Source organism: Oncorhynchus kisutch, linkage group LG17, assembly GCF_002021735.2.
Source record: "Oncorhynchus kisutch isolate 150728-3 linkage group LG17, Okis_V2, whole genome shotgun sequence".
NCBI classification, from domain to species: domain Eukaryota; kingdom Metazoa; phylum Chordata; class Actinopteri; order Salmoniformes; family Salmonidae; genus Oncorhynchus; species Oncorhynchus kisutch.
This window is the reverse complement of record NC_034190.2, coordinates 3406664-3429303: the sequence shown is the minus strand read 5'-3', so window position 1 is coordinate 3429303 and position 22640 is coordinate 3406664. Positions and strand designations below refer to the sequence as shown.

At 47.6% G+C, this 22640-nt stretch overlaps 1 protein-coding gene across 1 annotated transcript in view; it reads left to right on the top strand.

Annotated features, from left to right (window-relative positions):
• The first annotated feature begins 883 nt into the window (after nucleotides 1-883).
• The window catches only part of LOC109883181 (CUB and sushi domain-containing protein 2-like), an 899659-nt gene continuing 877902 nt past the window's right edge, over nucleotides 884-22640 (top strand). Inside the window, 1 exon segment of the mRNA XM_031794932.1 lies at nucleotides 884-1775. Coding sequence (XP_031650792.1) covers nucleotides 1520-1775 — 256 coding nt within the window. The 5' untranslated portion in view covers nucleotides 884-1519.

The window sequence follows — 22640 nt, the reverse complement described above, 5'->3', positions numbered from 1 at the left end:
AGCTGCGTAAGTGTTGCTCTATAGAAAGGGTAGCGCTTGAGTTGGGACGGTTTGGGGTTGTGAATACATGTGACACCAATCCGTAGTGTCGAAGAAAACAAATTCCGCCTAAATATAATTATCATAATCAAACAATATTTTCACTTATATTTTATAAATGCTGGCCATAATGCATTCAGTACTTTGGCATGCCAACATCCCCAGTGAATTCAGAATGAGAGGAAACATGTTGAGTGAGTCCACATCTCTCGATTACTGTGAAGAGAAATTCTTCTTTCCCAGAGAGAGAGAGACAGATCAGAGCACGCTCACACACGAGAGAGAGAGAAAGACAGAGAGAGAGAGAGACAGAGAGAGAGAGAATGAGAGAGAGAGAAAGAGAGAGAGACAGAGGGAGAGAGAGAGAGAGACAGAGAGAGAGAGAGAGAGACAGAGAGAGAGAGAGACAGAGAGAGACAGAGGGAGAGAGAGAGACAGAGGGAGAGAGAGAGACAGAGAGAGAGAGAGACAGAGGGGGACAGAGAGAGACAGAGACAGAGTGAGAGTGAGAGAGAGGGGGGGGGGTGCAGAGTGAGAGTGAGAGAGAGGGGAGGGGGGTGCAGAGGGAGAGTGAGAGAGAGGGGAGGGGGGTGCAGAGGGAGAGTGAGAGAGAGGGGAGGGGGGTGCAGAGGGAGAGTGAGAGAGAGGGGAGGGGGGTGCAGAGGGAGAGTGAGAGAAAGGGGAGGGGGGTGCAGAGGGAGAGTGAGAGAGATGGGAGGGGGGTGCAGAGGGAGAGTGAGGGGAGGGGGGTGCAGAGGGAGAGTGAGAGTGGGAGCAGGTCTGCAGTCTGACTCTTGGCGTAAGAACCAGAGATAGAGACAGTACTTGTTTTAATGTACCGCTTTAGGAAGGCAGCGAAGGCAGCGAGTCTAGTCTACTGGAAATAAACTATCTATTCATTTCTCACATCATCAAAATGATTCTGAATATCTTGTGGGTGGGGAACTTTTGAAAAAGGAACAGTTTTGGTGGATTTGGACAACCTATAGTCTTATCCGTTATTCTACGGCGTTCCTGCGTTCAACGGACCTGTTAAATGTGGATTATCGACATTGGTGATGATACCTCTTGTTAACTGGGAATAGATAAGAAGCCCATCAACACCAGTACTTGTCCCGTAGGGAAAAAGGCAAAAGAAAGGGATCTCTCGCTTTTATTCATCCTCTCGAATCGAATCTAACATTTTGAGTAGAAGAGGGATTTGTGTGATTGTTTCTCGTGGTGGATAAGGCACCACTTTTTTCTTCGTCTGGCCTGAGTGGCTTTTTATCTCCTCTTCCTCAGTGTGAGGATCCTTCTCCGGTGAGATTCTGCTAACCCCGCGGTCCGCATGACATGGTTCAGTCCTGTTGCCGGTGCCGAGCCTCGATGCATTGGGATTTCTCTCAGTGCCGACACCACCACCACCAAGTGAATCTTATTTCTAAACCCGTCTAATAAAACGTGCCTGCTGCCCCCGAAAAAAAAACACACACCTGCCATGACCGCCTCTTCGAACTGGGACGGAACCGGACACATTACCGGGCATGTTCGTACGAAAGAATGCAGATGTATTAGCAGGCATACCAGGACCGGGCCAAGGAAAGCGGAGGGAATAGGGATTTTTGCGTTAATGAAGGCAGGAGTAGCAGCGCACCATTGGAACCGGGTTCTGTTCTTGTTTATGGGGCTACTGACAGCCTCAGCCTCAGCCTCGGCCTCAGCCTCAGCCTCAGCCTCGGTTAAGGGCACTACGGGTAAGTTTCCCTTCTCTAACTGCTGTTGCTGCTGCACTGTGTTGAATATTGAATGAATGATGGAAGAGGAGACGCAATGTTATTCCCGCTCACTACCGGAATACCAAATGACCAATTTAGATGGTAGTGAATGTCCCTTTTCATTCCAAGGGGGGGGGGGGGGGGGGTTAATGTGGGTGTGGGTGGATGACCGTGTTTTCTGACACAGTGGAATGCTGAGCACAGCGAGCTCTCTCCCGTGGTTTCTCCCTCGGTGTTCTGTGGACACGAGCAGCATTGCATTTCATAATCGAATTGTGTGTTTTCACGGAAAGAAGGGATAGGAGGAATGGCGGGGCGAAAAGATAAAAGCCTCTTATACTGTCAGACAGAATGGAGTGTTCCTCGGCGCTGCTGGGCTTGATTCGGTGGCGACAGGCTACACCGTTTGTAGCGCTGCTAGAGACGCCAGTGAATCGATAAAGTGGTCGCGGGAGAGCGTGTCCGAACATCTGTATGTCATGATGTAATTCTGTGTATTGAGTATTTCTCATCGTTCTTTTATTTTAGCAATCTCATGGATAGTATTACTTCGCCTACAAGTGGGGGGTTTTAATCTCAGATTTGCCTTTTAACGCTCTCCGAGAGGAAAAGCAATGGGGTTATTGTCCCTGAGCTGTCCACGGGTCCCGATTCTATCAGAAAACTTCAGACTTTATCGTATAAGTACGAAATCCGGACATAAGTGTGTGTGTGTGGGTGTTAGGGGGGGGGCGCATTTAGAGCATTTGCACAATTACATTTGTTATGGATTTATAACTACGATATGCATGTTGAAATAAATGTGCAGTTGACATGTTTACAGTCCTTCCAACTACCCTCGGCATTCAAACACATTAGTTTCTGCATCTGGTGACATTTTGTCAGGTGTGCAATGTTAAGCCTATTTTCTGCTGTTTCGGTGTTGTGTTTGAAAGTGGGCAGCTGCAATAGACATTGTAAATTGAACCAGTTTTTTTGTGGGGGGGGGGGGGGGGGCAAAGTGACAACCCCCGGGTTTTATCGCGGTCTTGCTTGGCATCATGGCAATATGGATACTGGAACTATTTTTAGAGGGAGCCAAGGATACCATAGGATGAGAAGTTCAGACGGTCAGTTCGATATCAGTTTTTGTCCCAAGCGGTACCGTATTTATTATCTATAATGTTCAGGGCTCTGGTCAAAAAGGAGTGCACTATCGAGGATATAGTGCTATTTTGGGGATGCACACACAGTCACATGCTCCACAGTGGGAGGTTATACAACGCGTCTTATAACACAATAATTAATGCATTGCAAGGCCGTTTTAGCGTCGTCATCAATAAATCCGCTTTTAAATGTTTTTTTTTGTTGCATTGCGTCATCATAAATGTTGCTTTGCCTTATACGTCCCTCCAGTCTAAAGAGGAGAGACCAAGGGACATGCACTGACCTCAGTTCATGTCGAGGATTGGATTTAAACAGTCACCTAACTTACCACCATGGATCCAGTTGCCAAACACTACCAATTATTGTCCAATGGTTCTGTGGATGTGCTCAAAATGGACAACGATTGGCTTGTTTCTTGGCTGTGTATCACACACTTCCTCTACATCGCTCAGATCATAGAATACGATTGATTTTTGTTTATTTTAGTTCTATGACTCAGATTTAGATAGCATAGCTTCCACAAACTCCTTCTGAAGCTATCCACAACGAAACACTAATTAGTCCCCATGGTCCGTCACCGTCGTTGACTAACTTGCAGCAACGTGATCTCAAGTTTCACTTCGGGATTTGACGTAATTTAATAAAACGTCGATATTTTCTACCCACTAATCCTGCGTGGTTACAGGGTTCATCCTGCGTGGTTACAGGGTTCATCCTGCGTGGTTACAGGGTTCATCCTGCGTGGTTACAGGGTTAAAGCAGAAACAACTCTAAAGTGATGTATCGGTATTCATTCCGAGTGGTTTAAGGGTTAAGTATATGGTTAAGGCTATGGTTTTGGAAATTCATAAAACGAATAACAATTTCATTTAAAAAAGTGCTTTTTTCCGTTTAGCATCATCAAGTACTCTTACCTGCTTGCCAGACAGTAGTGAACTGCCTTGATGCAGTAATCTAAGGAGGCTGCTCTGGCCCTGAGCGTCGAGCCCAATACTCCGAGTAACTTTAATTTTTTATTTTTGACATTTTGGAGGTAGGCACTAATGTGTTCAGGACTGATTTCAAACGTCCAAAATCGACATGGGTTTCTAGTGACCAACTTGATAACAAAACGACTCTCCATCGATACCTTCAATTGCTGGACTCTCAACCAATGGTTTTATAGCCCTATTGTATCCAGAGAATGTGGCTTGACTATATAGTGCTGTGGATAGGTTGAGTGTCATTTTAATACAGACATGTTCTACCTCTGTGAAGAGTAAAACAAGTAATGACAAACACACACCCTTCCCCCACGCCGCCATTTCCAAAAGCATTTTCAATAACGCCGGCTCAATTGTGTCATACTGGCCTTCAAAGCTCTTCAGAACGGATATTCTAAAATAAGCACCCGTGTGTCATTCCCCCCCCACACCCAACCCATGTAGTGTTGCCAGCCACCAGCAGCAGTTACCCTGTCCTCCCATTGAGCGGCACCAGAGCCTCACACTTATACTGACAAGTAGATCTCTACAGAGCACAGAGTCTAACTCTCTCCGTACATCACAGAGTCTAACTCTCTCCGTACATCACAGAGTCTAACTCTCCGTACATCACAGAGTCTAACTCTCTCCGTACATCACAGAGTCTAACTCTCTCCATACATCACAGAGTCTAACTCTCTCCGTACATCACAGAGTCTAACTCTCTCCATACATCACAGAGTCTAACTCTCTCCATACATCACAGAGTCTAACTCTCTCCATACATCACAGAGTCTAACTCTCTCCACACATCATAGAGTCTAACTCTCTCCACACATCACAGAGTCTAACTCTCTCCACACATCACAGAGTTTAAATCTTTCCACACATCACAGAGTCTAACTCTCTCCACACATCACAGTCTAACTCTCTCCATAAATCACATCACAGAGTCTAACTCTCTCCATACATCACAGAGTCTAACTCTCTCCATACATCACAGAGCCTAACTCTCTCCATACATCACATCAGAGTCTAACTCTCTCCATACATCACATCACAGAGCCTAACTCTCTCCATAAATCACATCATAGTCTAACTCTCTCCACACATCACATCACAGAGCCTAACTCTCTCCATACATCACAGAGTCTAACTCTCTCCATACATCACAGAGTCTAACTCTCTCCACACATCACAGAGTCTAACTCTCTCCATATATCACAGAGCCTAACTCTCTCCATACATCACATCACAGAGTCTAACTCTCTCCACACATCACAGAGTCTAACTCTCTCCACACATCACAGTCTAACTCTCTCCATAAATCACATCACAGAGTCTAACTCTCTCCATACATCACAGAGTCTAACTCTCCCCATACATCACAGAGCCTAACTCTCTCCATACATCACAGAGTCTAACTCTCTCCATACATCACATCACAGAGTCTAACTCTCTCCATACATCACAGAGTCTAACTCTCTCCATACATCAAATCACAGAGTCTACCTCTCTCCATACATCACAGAGTCTAACTCTCTCCATACATCACAGAGTCTAACTCTCTCCATACATCACAGAGTCTAACTCTCTCCACACATCATAGAGTCTAACTCTCTCCACACATCACAGAGTCTAACTCTCTCCACACATCACAGAGTTTAAATCTTTCCACACATCACAGAGTCTAACTCTCTCCACACATCACAGTCTAACTCTCTCCATAAATCACATCACAGAGTCTAACTCTCTCCATACATCACAGAGTCTAACTCTCTCCATACATCACAGAGCCTAACTCTCTCCATACATCACATCAGAGTCTAACTCTCTCCATACATCACATCACAGAGCCTAACTCTCTCCATAAATCACATCATAGTCTAACTCTCTCCACACATCACATCACAGAGCCTAACTCTCTCCATACATCACAGAGTCTAACTCTCTCCATACATCACAGAGTCTAACTCTCTCCACACATCACAGAGTCTAACTCTCTCCATATATCACAGAGCCTAACTCTCTCCATACATCACATCACAGAGTCTAACTCTCTCCACACATCACAGAGTCTAACTCTCTCCACACATCACAGTCTAACTCTCTCCATAAATCACATCACAGAGTCTAACTCTCTCCATACATCACAGAGTCTAACTCTCCCCATACATCACAGAGCCTAACTCTCTCCATACATCACAGAGTCTAACTCTCTCCATACATCACATCACAGAGTCTAACTCTCTCCATACATCACAGAGTCTAACTCTCTCCATACATCAAATCACAGAGTCTACCTCTCTCCATACATCACAGAGTCTAACTCTCTCCATACATTACAGAGTCTAACTCTCCGTAGATAGCAGTCCACATCTTCTCTTTTAGATAATTGACTATTGGAGTGAGAATAAGTGGATTACTGTTACTGGCGTATTTGATGTTATAGGCTGGCCAGTTGTAAGGCCAACCTGTGATGTATAGTCCTGTTGCTTGTGGTCACAACACATCTGACAGACACATTTTCCCATAAGATAATGATGGAATATAAGACTTGTTTGTTACTAGATGGCAGCTTTTATAGGCTAGAGCACAATTAAATTGGCCTATATTTTTTTAATCAGTTTTGTCTTTACCAAACTATAGATTTTCTGATGTCCAATTAACTTAATGTAATCATTTAGTGCCGTTCCTCCATGGCCTATATACAGTTAGATTACGCAGTGACTTGATGACAAGGCGTGAAACGTTTATGATGCAATTTACACCGAGTCGAGTTGACAACAGCGATGCTCTATCCCACCTCGTATACAACCACGGTCCCCATGGACTCCCGGCTCAATACCACGGTCCCCACAGACTCCCACCTCGTATACAACCACGGTCCCCACGGACTCCCGGCTCAACACCACAGTGCCCACGGACTCCCGGCTCAATACCACGGTCCCCACGGACTCCAGGCTCAATACCACGGTCCCCACAGACTCCCGGCTCAATACCACGGTCCCCACGGACTCCCGGCTCAATACCACGGTCCCCACAGACTCCCGGCTCAATACCACGGTCCCCACAGACTCCCGGCTCATTACCACGGTCCCCACAGACTCCCGGCTCAACACCACAGTGCCCACGGACTCCCGGCTCAATACCACGGTCCCCACAGACTCCCGGCTCAATACCACAGTGCCCACGGACTCCCGGCTCAATACCACGGTCCCCACAGACTCCCGGCTCAACACCACAGTGCCCACGGACTCCCGGCTCAATACCACAGTGCCCACGGACTCCCGGCTCAATACCACAGTGCCCACGGACTCCCGGCTCAATACCACGGTCCCCACAGACTCCCGGCTCAACACCACAGTGCCCACGGACTCCCGGCTCAATACCACGGTCCCCACAGACTCCCGGCTCAATACCACAGTGCCCACGGACTCCCGGCTCAATACCACGGTCCCCACAGACTCCCGGCTCAATACCACGGTCTCCACAGACTCCCGGCTCAATACCACAGTGCCCACGGACTCCCGGCTCAATACCACGGTCCCCACAGACTCCCGGCTCAATACCGCGGCCCCCACGGATTCCCGGATCAATACAGTAATACATCTTCATTAATTTATTCCTGGGATGAAAGAACTGGAGAAGGAGAGGATATTACTTGAGAGGCTGGATAGAACCAAGAGGATAGATAGAACCAAGAGGATGGATAGAACAAAGTGGATTGATAAAACCAAGAGGCTGGAAAGAACCAAGAGGATGGATAGAACCAAGAGGATAGATAGAACTGTGGAAAAAAGAGGGAGGGAGGGAGGGGGGATAGGAGATGGGGAGAGGTAAAGGAGGTGGAAAGACTGCTCAGCAAGATTGTAGTTGACGTCTCACCAATCAGCCAGCTATATGTGCTTCGACGTTAACCACAGCAGAGGCGCTCGCCAGCTTGACGATATTAGGTAACCTGTCAGTCCCCTCTCGCATGAGACCATCAAGCCAATACACCCACATGTCTGCCCACACGGCCCGCCGGCCTGCCTTCTCGGGCATCACGTTTCGTCCTTGTCTTTCTTCTCTCTTTTCTTCTGAATTTACCGCACCAGTCTCCGGTTACAGTCAGTTAATCAAGCCTCGTCTTTAGGCTATCCTGAAGTAGCGCTGTCAGTGTGTGGCCCTGATGCAACGGGCTGTAATGTTAACAGGGGTGCATGGCGGCAGGACAACAGCTGACGGTTGCACTGCTCCTACTCCTTTTTTCATCTTTCAGTTGGGTGCCGTTAGTTATTCATGGAAAAAGTTGACGTAACCTACACTTGCTCTGTCTAAGTGTGTGTGTGTGTGTGTGTGGTTGTGGTTGTTTGCTCACACACAGGAGACTCGTATTTGTCAAGTTGATCTCTCGAGTCTTAATGGACCAAACGAGATGAACAGCTGCTTTCATTGCAAGTATCTGGAGTTTCTAAACACACACACACACACACACACACACACACCTACTACACCCCCTCCAAGTTATACAAGGCATTCCAGGATCTCTTGATCTTTGTTTGAAATCAACTGGCTTTTCGTTATAGTTTCAGAAGAGAGCGTCTGTGGTCGTATCCTCAATGCTTTCATTGATAGTGACAAAAGGGAAGAACACAGCAGCTCAAAGCATGTTGTTTAGATATACATAGAGAGCCATAATGTATTCATACATACTTGGCCGTGTCCCAAATCACACCGTAGCAATTCGTTTTCATTCATCTGTATGCATAGAGCATTCTGACAAGAGACAAGGCAGCTTCCTCTGACGCAGCGGCAGAGTTGCGTTTTTAGGCCCAGGGACAGCTTTCTTTCTCAGAGGCGGAGGACCCGATATAAACAGCTGCAGTTCGGTTCAGCACCAGGGATAGTTCAGCTGCAGTTCGGTTCAGCACCACGGATAGTTCCCGCCCTTCAGCTGCAGTTCGGTTCAGCACCACGGATAGTTCCTGCCCTTCAGCTGCAGTTCGGTTCAGCACCACGGATAGTTCCCCCCTTCAGCTGCAGTTCGGTTCAGCACCACGGATAGTTCAGCTGCAGTTCGGGTCAGCTCCACGGATAGTTCCCGCCCTTCAGCTGCTCAGCCAGCTGTAACGCCCAAAGCATGACGCTCTCTGGCGGGATGGAAAAGAGCAATATACTTGGGTTTGGCACGGACTGCTCACAGAGAGAGAGCTGCCCGTGCCTAAAGAGAGAGCTGTCCGTGCCTGAAGAGAGAGAGCTGGCCGTGCCTAAAGAGAGAGCTGCCCGTGCCTAAAGAGAGAGCTGCCCGTGCCTGAAGAGAGAGAGCTGCCCGTGCCTGAAGAGAGAGAGCTGGCCGTGCCTGAAGAGAGAGAGCTGCCCGTGCCTGAAGAGAGAGAGCTGCCCGTTCCTAAAGAGAGAGCTGCCCGGTCCTAAAGAGAGAGCTGCCCGTGCCTAAAGAGAGAGAGCTGCCCGTGCCTAAAGAGAGAGAGCTGTCCGTGCCTGAAGAGAGAGAGCTGCCCGTGCCTAAAGAGAGAGAGCTGCCCGTGCCTAAAGAGAGAGAGCTGCCCGTGCCTGAAGAGAGAGAGCTGCCCGTTCCTAAAGAGAGAGCTGCCCGTGCCTAAAGAGAGAGAGCTGCCCGGTCCTAAAGAGAGAGCTGCCCGTGCCTAAAGAGAGAGAGCTGCCCGTCCCTGAATAGAGAGAGCTGCCCGTGCCTGAAGAGAGAGAGCTGCCCGTGCCTAAAGAGAGAGAGCTGCCCGTGCCTGAAGAGAGAGAGCTGCCCGTGCCTGAAGAGAGAGAGCTGCCCGGTCCTGAAGAGAGAGAGCTGCCCGTGCCTAAAGAGAGATAGCTGCCCGGTCCTAAAGAGAGAGCTGCCCGTGCCTAAAGAGAGAGAGCTGCCCGTGCCTAAAGAGAGAGAGCTGCCCGTGCCTAAAGAGAGAGAGCTGCCCGTGCCTAAAGAGAGAGAGCTGCCCGTGCCTGAAGAGAGAGAGCTTCCCGTGCCTAAAGAGAGAGAGCTGCCCGGTCCTAAAGAGAGAGCTGCCCGTGCCTAAAGAGAGAGAGCTGCCCGTGCCTAAAGAGAGAGAGCTGCCCGTGCCTAAAGAGAGAGAGCTGCCCGTGCCTGAAGAGAGAGAGCTTCCCGAGCCTAAAGAGAGAGAGCTGCCCGTGCCTGAAGAGAGAGAGCTGCCCGTGCCTAAAGAGAGAGAGCTGCCCGTGCCTGAAGAGAGAGAGCTGCCCGTTCCTAAAGAGAGAGCTGCCCGTGCCTAAAGAGAGAGCTGCCCGTGCCTAAAGAGAGAGAGCTGCCCGTGCCTAAAGAGAGAGCTGCCCGTGCCTAAAGAGAGAGAGCTGCCCGTGCCTGAAGAGAGAGCTGCCCGTGCCTAAAGAGAGAGCTGCCCGTGCCTAAAGAGAGAGCTGCCCGTGCCTAAAGAGAGAGCTGCCCGACCTTTGACCGAGAAGTCAGGTCTCAACTTCAGAGACCTCGGCTACGGTTTCGCTATTAGCAAAACAAAATAAATACAGTGCCTTGCCAAAGTATTCGGCCCCCTTGAACTTTGCGACCTTTTGCCACATTTCAGGCTTCAAACATAAAGATATAAAACTGTATTTTTTTCTGAGGAATCAACAACAAGTGGGACACAATCATGAAGTGGAACGACATTGATTGGATATTTCAAACTTTTTTAACATATCAAAAACTGAAAAATTGGGCGTATGTCTGAGGAGGCAGGTAGCTGGGTCCAGGGGCAGGCAGAAGGTCATAGACAGGAGGAGGCAGGTAGCTGGGTCCAGGGACAGGCAGAAGGTCATAGACAGGAGGAGGCAGGTAGCTGGGTCCAGGGACAGGCAGAAGGTCATAGACAGGAGGAGGCAGGTAGCTGGGTCCAGGGACAGGCAGAAGGTCATAGACAGGAGGAGGCAGGTAGCTGGGTCCAGGGGCAGGCAGGAGGTCATACACAGAAGGAGGCAGCTAGCTGGGTCCAGGGGCAGGCAGAAGGTCATACACAGGAGGAGGCAGGTAGCTGGGTCCAGGGGCAGGCAGAAGGTGATAGACAGGAGGAGGCAGGTAGCTGGGTCCAGGGACAGGCAGAAGGTCATAGACAGGAGGAGGCAGGTAGAGGCAGGGAATAGGCAAAAGGCTTCATTGGAGAGGCAGGCAGAAACTATCAAACACGAGAGGAGTAAATTACAGGAAACCCATCCCTCTGAAAGCCATGTGTCACATAACAAACAATACCTCACAGTGATGTGGTGCAAAGAACTGAACTAAATAGTGTGTGATAATGACATACAGGTGTGTGAACAGGTGATCAGAATTCAGGTGATTGGGCTCTGGAGAGTGAGCTGTGTTCAGGGGATCTATGTGTTTGAGAGTGTTGGAAGCAGACATTACAGCTAGTCTTTACAGTATCCTACTGTTTAGAAACTCTGTTTGAAAGACATCCATAATGAGACATTCAGAGGGCCATTGTCCCTTTCCCTCACTCAGGCCATATAAAATCCGATCAGTTGTGTGTGTTGCCCCCACTTCACGAGACACTGGATCAGTTTCTCTCTCTCTCTCTCTCTCCCTCTCTCTCTCTCTCTCTCTCTCTCTCTCTCTCTCTCTCTCTCTCTCTCTCTCTCCCTCCCTCTCTCTCTCTCTCTCTCTCTCTCCCTCCCTCTCTCTCTCTCCCTCCCTCTCTCTCTCTCTCTCTCTCCCTCTCCCTCTCTCTCTCTCTATCTCTGTCTCTCTCTCTGTCTCTCTCTCCATCAGATAGGATGTGTCTATTGGTCGTGACTCTCTCCGCCTGTAGACCTGGATATCATGTGTATAGACCTATCTGCCCCGGACAAAAATAGTGCACTATAAAGGGAATAGTGTGCCATTTGGGAGGGGACTCTGGTAAAAAGTAGTGCACTATAAAGGGAATAGTGTGCCATTTGGGAGGGGACTCTGGTAAAAAGTAGTGCACTATAAAGGGAATAGTGTGCCATTTGGGAGGGGTCTCTGGTCCAAAGTTGTGCACTATCAAGGGATTAGGGTGCCATCCTGTCAGACCAGGGTATTCTTTATAGAGTTGATTTACTGTTCTCTATTCAAAGATCCATCCTGTCAGACCAGGGTATTCTTTATAGAGTTGATTTACCGTTCTCTTATCACAGATCCTACACGATTAGTTCAGCAACGCTAATGCCTTTAGGCGTCCTCTAACTTAACTCTCTTATATTTCTATCAGTCCTGTCTCAGTCTAGGCCAGTTCCCAGCCATCTATCTGTCCTGTCTCAGTCTAGGCCAGTTCCCAGCCATCTATCTGTCCTATCAATTCAATTCAATTCAAGGGCTTTATTGGCATGGGAAACATGTGTTAAAATTGCCAAAGCAAGTGAGGTAGATAATATATAAAGTGAATATATAAAGTGAAATAAACAAAACAAATTAACAGTAAACATTACACATACAGAAGTTTCAAAACAAATGTCATATTATATATATATACAGTGTTTTAACAATGTACAAATGGTTAAGGTATACAAGGGAAAATAAATTAGCATAAATATGGGTTGTATTTACAATGGTGTTTGTTCTTCACTGGTTGCCCTTTTCTCGTGGCAACAGGTCACAAATCTTGCTGCTGTGATGGCACACTGTGGAATTTCACCCAGTAGATATGGGAGTTTATCAAAATTGGATTTGTAATTCTGTGTAAATCTGTGTAATCTGAGGGAAATATGTCTCTCTAATATGGTCATACATTGGGCAGGAGGTTAGGAAGTGCAGCTCAGTTTCCACCTCATTTTGTGGGCAGTGAGCACATAGCCGGTCTTCTCTTGAGAGCCATGTCTGCCTACGGCGGCCTTTCTCAATAGCAAGGCTATGCTCACTGAGTCTGTACAGAGTCAAAGCTTTCCTTAATTTTGGGTCAGTCACAGTGGTCAGGTATTCTGCCACTGTGTACTCTCTGTGTAGGGCCAAATAGCATTCTAGTTTGCTCTGTTTTTTTGTCAATTCTTTCCAATGTGTCAAGTAATTATCTTTTTGTTGTCTCATGATTTGGTTGGGTCTAATTGTGCTGATGTCCTGGGGCTCTGTAGGGTGTATTTGTGTTTGTGAACAGAGCCCCAGGACCAGCTTGCTTAGGGGACTCTTCTCCATGTTCATCTCTCTGTAGGTGATGGCTTTGTTATGGAAGGTTTGGGAATCGCTTCCTTTTAGGTGGTTATAGAATTTAACGGCTCTTTTTTGGATTTTGATAATTAGTGGGTATCGGCCTAATTCTGCTCTGCATGCATTATTTGGTGTTCTACATTGTACACTGAGGATATTTTTGCAGAATTCTGCGTGCAGAGTCTCAATTTGGTGTTTGTCCCATTTTGTGAAGTCTTGGTTGGTGAGCGGACCCCAGATCTCACAACCATAGAGGGCAATGGGCTCTATGACTGATTCAAGTATTTTTAGCAAAATCCTAATTGGTATGTTGAAATATATGTTCCTTTGGATGGCATAGAATGCCCTTCTTGCCTTGTCTCTCAGATCGTTCACAGCTTTGTGGAAGTTACCTGTGGCGCTGATGTTTAGGCCAAGGTATGTATAGTTTTTTGTGTGCTCTAGGGCAACAGTGTCTAGATGGAATTTGTATTTGTGGTCCTGGTGACTGGACCTTTTTTGGAACACCATTATTTTGTTCTTACTGAGATTTACTGTCAGGGCCCAGGTCTGTCAGGGCCCAGGTCTGTCAGGGCCCAGGTCTGACAGAATCTGTGCATAAGATCTAGGTGCTGCTGTATTGCCAATTTTAACCGCACACTTGTTGTTTGTGTACATGGATTTTATAATGTCGTATGTTTTACCCACAACACCACTTTCCATCAGTTTGTATAGCAGACCCTCATGCCAAATTGAGTCAAAGGCTTTTTTGAAATCAACAAATCATGAGAAGACTTTGCCTTTGTTTTGGTTTGTTTGGTTGTCAATTAGGGTGTGCAGGGTGAATACATGGTCTGTTGTACGGTAATTTGGTAAAAAGCCAATTTGACATTTGCTCAGTCTAGGCCAGTTCCCAGCCAGTTCCCAGCCATCTATCAGTCCTGTCTCAGTCTAGGCCAGTTCCCAGCCATCTATCAGTCCTGTCTCAGTCTAGGCCAGTTCCCAGCTATCTATCTATCCTGTCTCAGTCTAGGCCAGTCCCCAGCCATCTATCAGTCCTGTCTCAGTCTAGGCCAGTTCCCAGCCATCTATCAGTCCTGTCTCAGTCTAGGCCAGTTCCCAGCCATCTATCAGTCCTGTCTCAGTCTAGGCCAGTTCCCAGCTATCTATCAGTCCTGTCTCAGTCTAGGCCAGTTCCCAGCTATCTATCTATCCTGTCTCAGTCTATTTTATTTTATTTCACCTTTATTTAACCAGGTAGGCTAGTTGAGAACAAGTTCTCATTTGCAACTGCGACCTGGCCAAGATAAAGCATAGCAGTGTGAGCAGACAACAAAGAGTTACACATGGAGTAAACAATTAACAAGTCAATAACACAGTAGAAACCAAAGGGGGAGTCTATATACAATGTGTGCAAAAGGCATGAGGAGGTAGGCAAATAATTACAATTTTGCAGATTAACACTGGAGTGATGAATGATCAGATGGTCATGTACAGGTAGAGATATTGGTGTGCAAAAGAGCAGAAAAGTAAATAAATAAAAACAGTATGGGGATGAGGTAGGTGAGAAAGGGTGGGCTATTTACCAATAGACTATGTACAGCTGCAGCGATCGGTTAGCCGCTCAGATAGCTGATGTTTGAAGTTGGTGAGGGAGATAAAAGTCTCCAACTTCAGCCAGTTCCCAGCCATCTATCAGTCCTGTCTCAGTCTAGGCCAGTTCCGAGCCATCTATCTGTCCTGTCTCAGTCTAGGCCAGTTCCCAGCCATCTATCTGGGGCGGCAGGGTAGCCTAGTGGTTAGAGTGTTGGGCTAGTAACTGAAAGGTTGCAAGTTCAAATCCCCAAGCTGACAAGGTACACATCTGTCATTCTGCCCCTGAACAGGCAGTTAACCCACTGTTCCTAGGCCGTCATTGAAAATAAGAATTTGTTCTTAACTGACTTGCCTAGTTAAATAAAGGTAAAATCAAATCTGTCCTGTCTCTGTCTAGGCCAGTTCCTAGCTATCTATCACGAGCAGTTTGATATAATGGAGTGTGACTCTGTCTGTTTGCCTTTCTGTCTCTGAGGCCCGTCTGGTTGAATTAGACCAGTCATTATAAGTATTGGAAATGTTTTGTCATTTTTTTTTGGCGTATCATATTTAGCCAGTTCCTTGTGTTTTATGTGTGCTTGGCAGCTTAGTCACACTGTGTTTGTCAAACACATATTTTACACTGTTGCAGGATTTAAAATCCAAGCTAAAAAAAAAAGAATTTTCTAAACACATTCAATTGGTTTGGTTTTAGCTTGTAAATGTGAGTATTTCTATAAACTACGGTACCAGTGGGTCTTTCTCTAAACTAGGGTACCAGTTGGTCTTTCTATAAACTAGAATACAAGTAGTTATTTCTAGGGTGCCAGTGGGTCTTTCTCTAAACTAGGGTACCAGTGGGTCTTTCTATGCACTAGGGTACCAGTGGGTCTTTCTATGCACTAGGTTACCAGTCAGTCTTTCTATATACTAGGTTACCAGTGGGTCTTTCTATAAACTAGGGTACCAGTGGGTCTTAACATAAACTAGGGTACCAGTGAGTCTTTCTCTAAACTAGGATACCAGTGGGTATTTCTGTAAACTAGGGTACCAGTGGGTCTTTCTATAAACTAGGGTACCAGTCAGTCTTTCTATATACTAGGTTACCAGTGGGTCGTCTATAAACTAGGGTACCAGTGAGTCTTTCTCTAAACTAGGATACCAGTGGGTCTTTCTCTAAACTAGGGTACCAGTGTGTCTTTTTCTAAACTAGGGTACCAGTGGGTCTTTCTCTAAACTAGGGTACCAGTAGTTGTTTATAGGATACCAGTGGGTCTTTCTCTAAACTAGGGTACCAGTGGGTCTTTCTCTAAACTAGGGTACCAGTAGTTGTTTCTAGGGTACCAGTGGGTCTTTCTAGGGTACCAGTGGGTCTTTCTCTAAACTAGGGTACCAGTAGTTGTTTCTAGGGTACCAGTGGGTCTTTCTCTAAACTAGGGTACCAGTAGTTGTTTCTAGGGTACCAGTGGGTCTTTCTAGGATACCAGTGGGTATTTCTGGGATACAAGTGAGTCTTTCCATAAACTAGGGTACCAGTGGGTCTTTCTCTAAACTAGGGTACCAGTGGGTCTTTCTATAAACTAGGGTACCAGTAGTTGTTTCTAGTGTACCAGTGGGTCTTTCTATAAACTAGGGTACCAGAGGGTCTTTCTATAAATGAGGGTACCATTAGTTATTTCCAGGGTACCAGTGAGTCATTCCATAAATTAGGGTACCAGTAGTTGTTTCTAGGGTACCAGTGAGTCTTTTTCTAAGCTAGGATACCAGTGGGTCTTTCTCTAAACTAGGGTACCAGTGGGTCTTTCTCTAAACTAGGATACCAGTGGGTCTTTTTCTAAACTAGGGTACCAGTGGGTCTTTCTCTAAACTAGGGTACCAGTTGGTCTTTCTCTAAATTAGGATACCAGTGGGTATTTCTAGGATACCAGTGGGTATTTCTGGGATACAAGTGAGTCTTTCTCTAAACTAGGGTACCAGTGGGTCTTTCTCTAAACTAGGGTACCAGTAGTTGTATCTAGGGTACCAGTGGGTCTTTCTCTAAACTAGGGTACCAGTGGGTCTTTCTCTAAACTAGGGTACCAGTAGTTATTTCTAGAGTACCAGTGAGTCTTTCCATAAACTAAGGTACCAGTGGGTCTTTCTCTAAACTAGGGTACCAGTGGGCCTTTCTATAAACTAGGGTACCAGTAGTTGTTTCTAGTGTACCAGTGGGTCTTTCTATAAACTAGGGTACCAGTGGGTCTTTCTATAAATGAGGGTACCAGTAGTTATTTCTAGGGTAACAGTGAGTCTTTCCATAAATTAGGGTACCAGTAGTTGTTTCTAGGGTACCAGTGGGTCTTTCTCTAAACTAGGGTACCAGTGGGTCTTTCTATTAACTAGGGTACCAGTAGTTGTTTCTAGTGTACCAGTGGGTCTTTCTATAAACCAGGGTAGCAGTGGGTCTTTCTCTAAACTAGGGTACCAGTGGGTCTATCTAGGATACCAGTGGGTATTTCTATAAACTAGGATACCAATGAATATTTCTTGTAGTGGACAATCGTTTGGAGCCATTGCAAAGTCACTAATAGTAATTAGCTATTTTTCATGATAATACATTAACTTATAATGGGGAAACATAGAAACATTAACCTATAATGGGGGAAACATAGAAACATTAACTTATAATGGGGGAAACATTCAGCCAGTCGCCAATCAGTTAGCCAGTCAGCCAGTCAGCTAGTCAGTCAGCCAATCAGTTAGCCAGTCAGCCAGTCAGTTAGCCAGTCAGCCAGTCAGCTAGTCAGTCAGCCAATCAGTTAGCCAGTCAGCCAGTCAGCTAGTCAGTCAGCCAATCAGTTAGCCAGTCAGCCAGTCAGCTAGTCAGTCAGCCAATCAGTTAGCCAGTCAGCCAGTCAGTTAGCCAGTCAGCCAGTCAGCCAGTCAGCCAGTCAGCCAGTCAGTTAGCCAGTCAGCCAGTCAGTTAGCCAGTCAGCCAGTCAGTTAGCCAGTCAGCCAGTTAGCCAGCCAGTCAGCCAGTCAGCCAGTTAGCCAGTCAGCCAGTCAGCCAGCCAGTCAGCCAGCCAGTCAGTCAGTCAGTCAGCCAGCCAGTCAGCCAGTTAGCCAGTTAGCCAGCCAGTCAGCCAGTCAGCCAGTCAGTCAGTCAGTCAGTCAGCCAGCCAGTCAGCCAGTTAGCCAGTTAGCCAGCCAGTCAGCCAGCCAGTCAGCCAGTCAGCCAGCCAGTCAGCCAGCCAGTCAGCCAGTCAGCCAGCCAGTCAGCCAGTTAGCCAGCCAGTCAGCCAGCCAGTCAGCCAGTCAGCCAGTCAGCCAGCCAGTCAGTCAGTGTATTTTATTTTTATACCTGTGAAATTGTTGCTTTGGAGAATCTCAGATGATTCCTTGTGCTCTGGGTTGTATTCCTCCCCATCTTCTTCTTCAGATACCTCCTAATCTTCTAAATCATTGTTCTCTGGTTCCTCCTGGACATCTGGAAAAATCTGATCTACGACCTGAAACGTTGCACTCATGGCTACATCAAAGAGACAACTGGGGGGACTGTCATCTGCAGCACCTTTACAGCCTCTGACTGCATTCACCACTAGTAAACAATGCTTTCAAGACATGTTTATTTTGTCTGTGAACTTGAGTCATGTGTGGAGGTCGTGGAGGGGAGATGCTGAACAGTTTTAGTTTTGTCTGAATTCAATCAGTAGCACACATAATCTCAATTTATCATTTTGTGTGTGTGTGTGTGTGTGTGTGTGTGTGTGTGTGTGTGTGTGTGTGTGTGTGTGTGTGTGTGTGTGTGTGTGTGTGTGTGTGTGTGTGTGTGTGTGTGTGTGTGTGTGTGTGTGTGTAAATGATTTTAGAACTGCCGGGTCAACAATGACCCTAAGACAATCTTTGTACCCTGGTGTACAGTTTCCATGGAAATATGAACAAAGGAGATGTTTTACTGATTCTAATGTTGGAGTCACTCTAGGAAAAGGCATCCAATTTCACGTTGAAAAGAAATATCATTCAGGGGGTTTTCTCTGCTGATAGTGGCGAGACGTTTTGACCCTTCAGCCAGCCCAAAGGTTACATGTATATCAAACCATTTAGAAATGTTGACGCTGATTGACCCTTTATTTATAGAAAGACCCTTATGTCTCTTTGTGAATATTGCCTTCTCAAAGGTGTTTGTCTCAGGGCTGTTTACTGAGGAGGATGACACCAATCCCTTCCCTGAAGTGACACTGTGTATTTAATAGTGTAAAGTTCAAAGGTCACTGAGGATAGTGTTGAATGGCCAGCATTTAACCCCCATTTCTGCCTCTATTCTAATGTGTCTCTGACCCACCTTTTGCATTCCAAGTGGAACACTATTCCCTACGGAGTGGAACACTATTCCCTACGGAGTGGAGTACTATTCCCTACAGAGTGGAACACTACCCCCTACAGAGTGGAACACTACCCCCTACAGAGTGGAACACTACCCCCTACGGAGTGGAACACTACCCCCTACCCCCTACAGAGTGGAATACTACACCCTACCCCCTACAGAGTGGAACACTACCCCTTACGGAGTGGAACACTACCCCATACCCCCTACAGAGTGGAATACTACCCCCTACGGAGTGGAACACTACCCCCTACCCCCTACAGAGTGGAACACTACCCCTTACGGAGTGGAACACTACCCCCTACAGAGTGGAACACTACCCCCTACGGAGTGGAAAACTACCCCCTACCCCCTACAGAGTGGAATACTACCCCCTACGGAGTGGAACACTACCCCCTACCCCCTACAGAGTGGAACACTACCCATACGGAGTGGAACACTACTCCCTACAGAGTGGAACACTACCCCCTACAGAGTGGAACACTACCCCTACGGAGTGGAACACTACTCCCTACAGAGTGGAACACTACCACCTACGGAGTGGAACACTACTCCCCTACAGAGTGGAACACTACCCCCTACGTAGTGGAACACTACCCCCTACAGAGTGGAACACTACCCCCTACAGAGTGGAACACTACCCCCTACAGAGTGGAACACTACCCCCTACCCCCTACGGAGTGGAACACTACCCCCTACCCCCTACGTAGTTGAACAATACCCCCTACGGAGTGGAACACTACCAACTATGGAGTTGAACAATACCCCCTACGGAGTGGAACACTACACCCTACAGAGTGGAACACTACCAACTATGGAGTGGAATACTACCCCCTACGGAGTGGAATACTACCCCCTACAGAGTGGAACACTACCCCCTACCCCCTACAGAGTGGACTACTACCCCCTACGGAGTGGAACACTACCCCCTACAGAGTGGAACACTACCCCCTACGGAGTGGAACACTACCCCCTACCCCCTACAGAGTGGAACACTACCCCCTACAGAGTGGAACACTACCCCCTACGGAGTGGAACACTACCCCCTACGGAGTGGAACACTACCCCTACCCCCTACAGAGTGGAATACTACCCCCTACGGAGTGGAACACTACCCCCTACCCCCTACAGAGTGGAACACTACCCCCTACGGAGTGGAACACTACCCCCTACGGAGTGGAACACTACCCCCTACCCCCTACAGAGTGGAACACTACCCCCTACAGAGTGGAACACTACCCCCTACAGAGTGGAACACTACCCCCTACAGAGTGGAACACTACCCCCTATGGAGTGGAACACTACCCCCTACGGAGTGGAACACTACCCCCTACAGAGTGGAACACTACCCCCTACAGAGTGGAACACTACCCCCTACGGAGTGGAACACTACCCCCTACGGAGTGGAACACTACCCCCTACGGAGTGGAACACTACCCCCTACGGAGTGGAAAACTACCCCCTACCCCCTACAGAGTGGAATACTACCCCCTACGGAGTGGAACACTACCCCCTACCCCCTACAGAGTGGAACACTACCCCCTACGGAGTGGAACACTACCCCCTACCCCCTACAGAGTGGAATACTACCCCCTACAGAGTGGAACACTACCCATACGGAGTGGAACACTACTCCCTACAGAGTGGAACACTACCCCCTACAGAGTGGAACACTACCCCTACGGAGTGGAACAATACTCCCTACCACCTACGGAGTGGAACACTACTCCCCTACAGAGTGGAACACTACCCCCTACGTAGTGGAACACTACCCCCTACAGAGTGGAACACTACCCCCTACAGAGTGGAACACTACCCCCTACAGAGTGGAACACTACCCCCTACCCCCTACGGAGTGGAACACTACCCCCTACCCCCTACGTAGTTGAACAATACCCCCTACGGAGTGGAACACTACCAACTATGGAGTTGAACAATACCCCCTACGGAGTGGAACACTACACCCTACAGAGTGGAACACTACCAACTATGGAGTGGAATACTACCCCCTACGGAGTGGAATACTACCCCCTACGGAGTGGAACACTACCCCCTACCCCCTACAGAGTGGAATACTACCCCCTACGGAGTGGAACACTACCCCCTACAGAATGGAACACTACCCCTTACGGAGTGGAACACTTCCCCCTACCCCCTACAGAGTGGAACACTACCCCCTACAGAGTGGAACACTACCCCCTACGGAGTGGAACACTACCCCCTACGGAGTGGAACACTACCCCTACCCCCTACAGAGTGGAATACTACCCCCTACGGAGTGGAACACTACCCCCTACCCCCTACAGAGTGGAACACTACCCCCTACGGAGTGGAACACTACCCCCTACGGAGTGGAACACTACCCCCTACGGAGTGGAACACTACCCCCTACCCCCTACAGAGTGGAACACTACCCCCTACAGAGTGGAACACTACCCCCTACAGAGTGGAACACTACCCCCTACAGAGTGGAACACTACCCCCTATGGAGTGGAACACTACCCCCTACGGAGTGGAACACTACCCCCTACAGAGTGGAATACTACCCCCTACAGAGTGGAACACTACCCCCTACAGAGTGGAACACTACCCCCTACGGAGTGGAACACTACCCCCTACGGAGTGGAACACTACCCCCTACGGAGTGGAACACTACCCCCTACGGAGTGGAACACTACCCCCTAGCCCCTACGGAGTGGAACACGACCCCCTAGTGAGTGGAACACGACCCCCTAGTGAGTGTACACTATCCCCTGCGGAGTGCACTATTTTTGACCAGGGAAAATGTAGGGCATAGGGTTCCATTCGGTTTGCAACCTTTTGTGTGGAGAGCTGTGAGCCGGGTCAGGACCAAATCTTCACATAAATGGACAGATCTGGGAACACTAACCATGCTTTAGGGAATGTAGACACGAATACAAACACACACACACACACACACCAATCAATATTTATCTCTGCGATGATCATTTCAAATGCTTAGTGATTCAATTATTCCACACCCAGGTGATATTGATTATTCATCTCTTTGTGTGACAAACTGAAGAGAGAGAGAATTGTTTATTTCTTCCTGTATACAGTGCCTTCAGAATGTATTCAGACCCCTTGACTTTAAGAAAAACAAACATTTTGTTACATTACAGACTTATTTTAAGATGTATATAGAGAGAGAGGTAATATTAGATATTAACAGAGATTTTTATTTTAACTAGGCAAGTCAGTTAAGAACAAATTCTTATTTTCAATGACGGCCTAGGAACAGTGGGTTAACTGCCTGTTCAGGGGCAGAACAACAGATTTGTACCTTGTCAGCTCGGGGGTTTGAACTTGCAACCTTCTGGTTACTAGTCCAATGCTCTAACCACTAGGCTACCCTGCCAGCCAAACAGAAGGTCGACACTCCTCAGTAAAAGGCACATGACAACCCGCTTGGAGTTTTCCAAAAGGCAACCAAAGACTATCTGGTCTGATGAAATCATTGCTTGTCCTGAATGCCAAGTCTAGAGGAAACCTGTCACCGTCTCTACGGTGAAGCATGGTGGTGGCAGAATCACATCTAGAGTCTAGAGTCTCTGAATGTCTTTGAGTGGCCCAGCCAGAGCCTGGACTTGAACCCGACCGAAAATCTCTGGAGAGACCTGAAAATAGCTATGCAGCGACGCTCCCCATCCAACCAGACAGAGCTTTAGAGGATC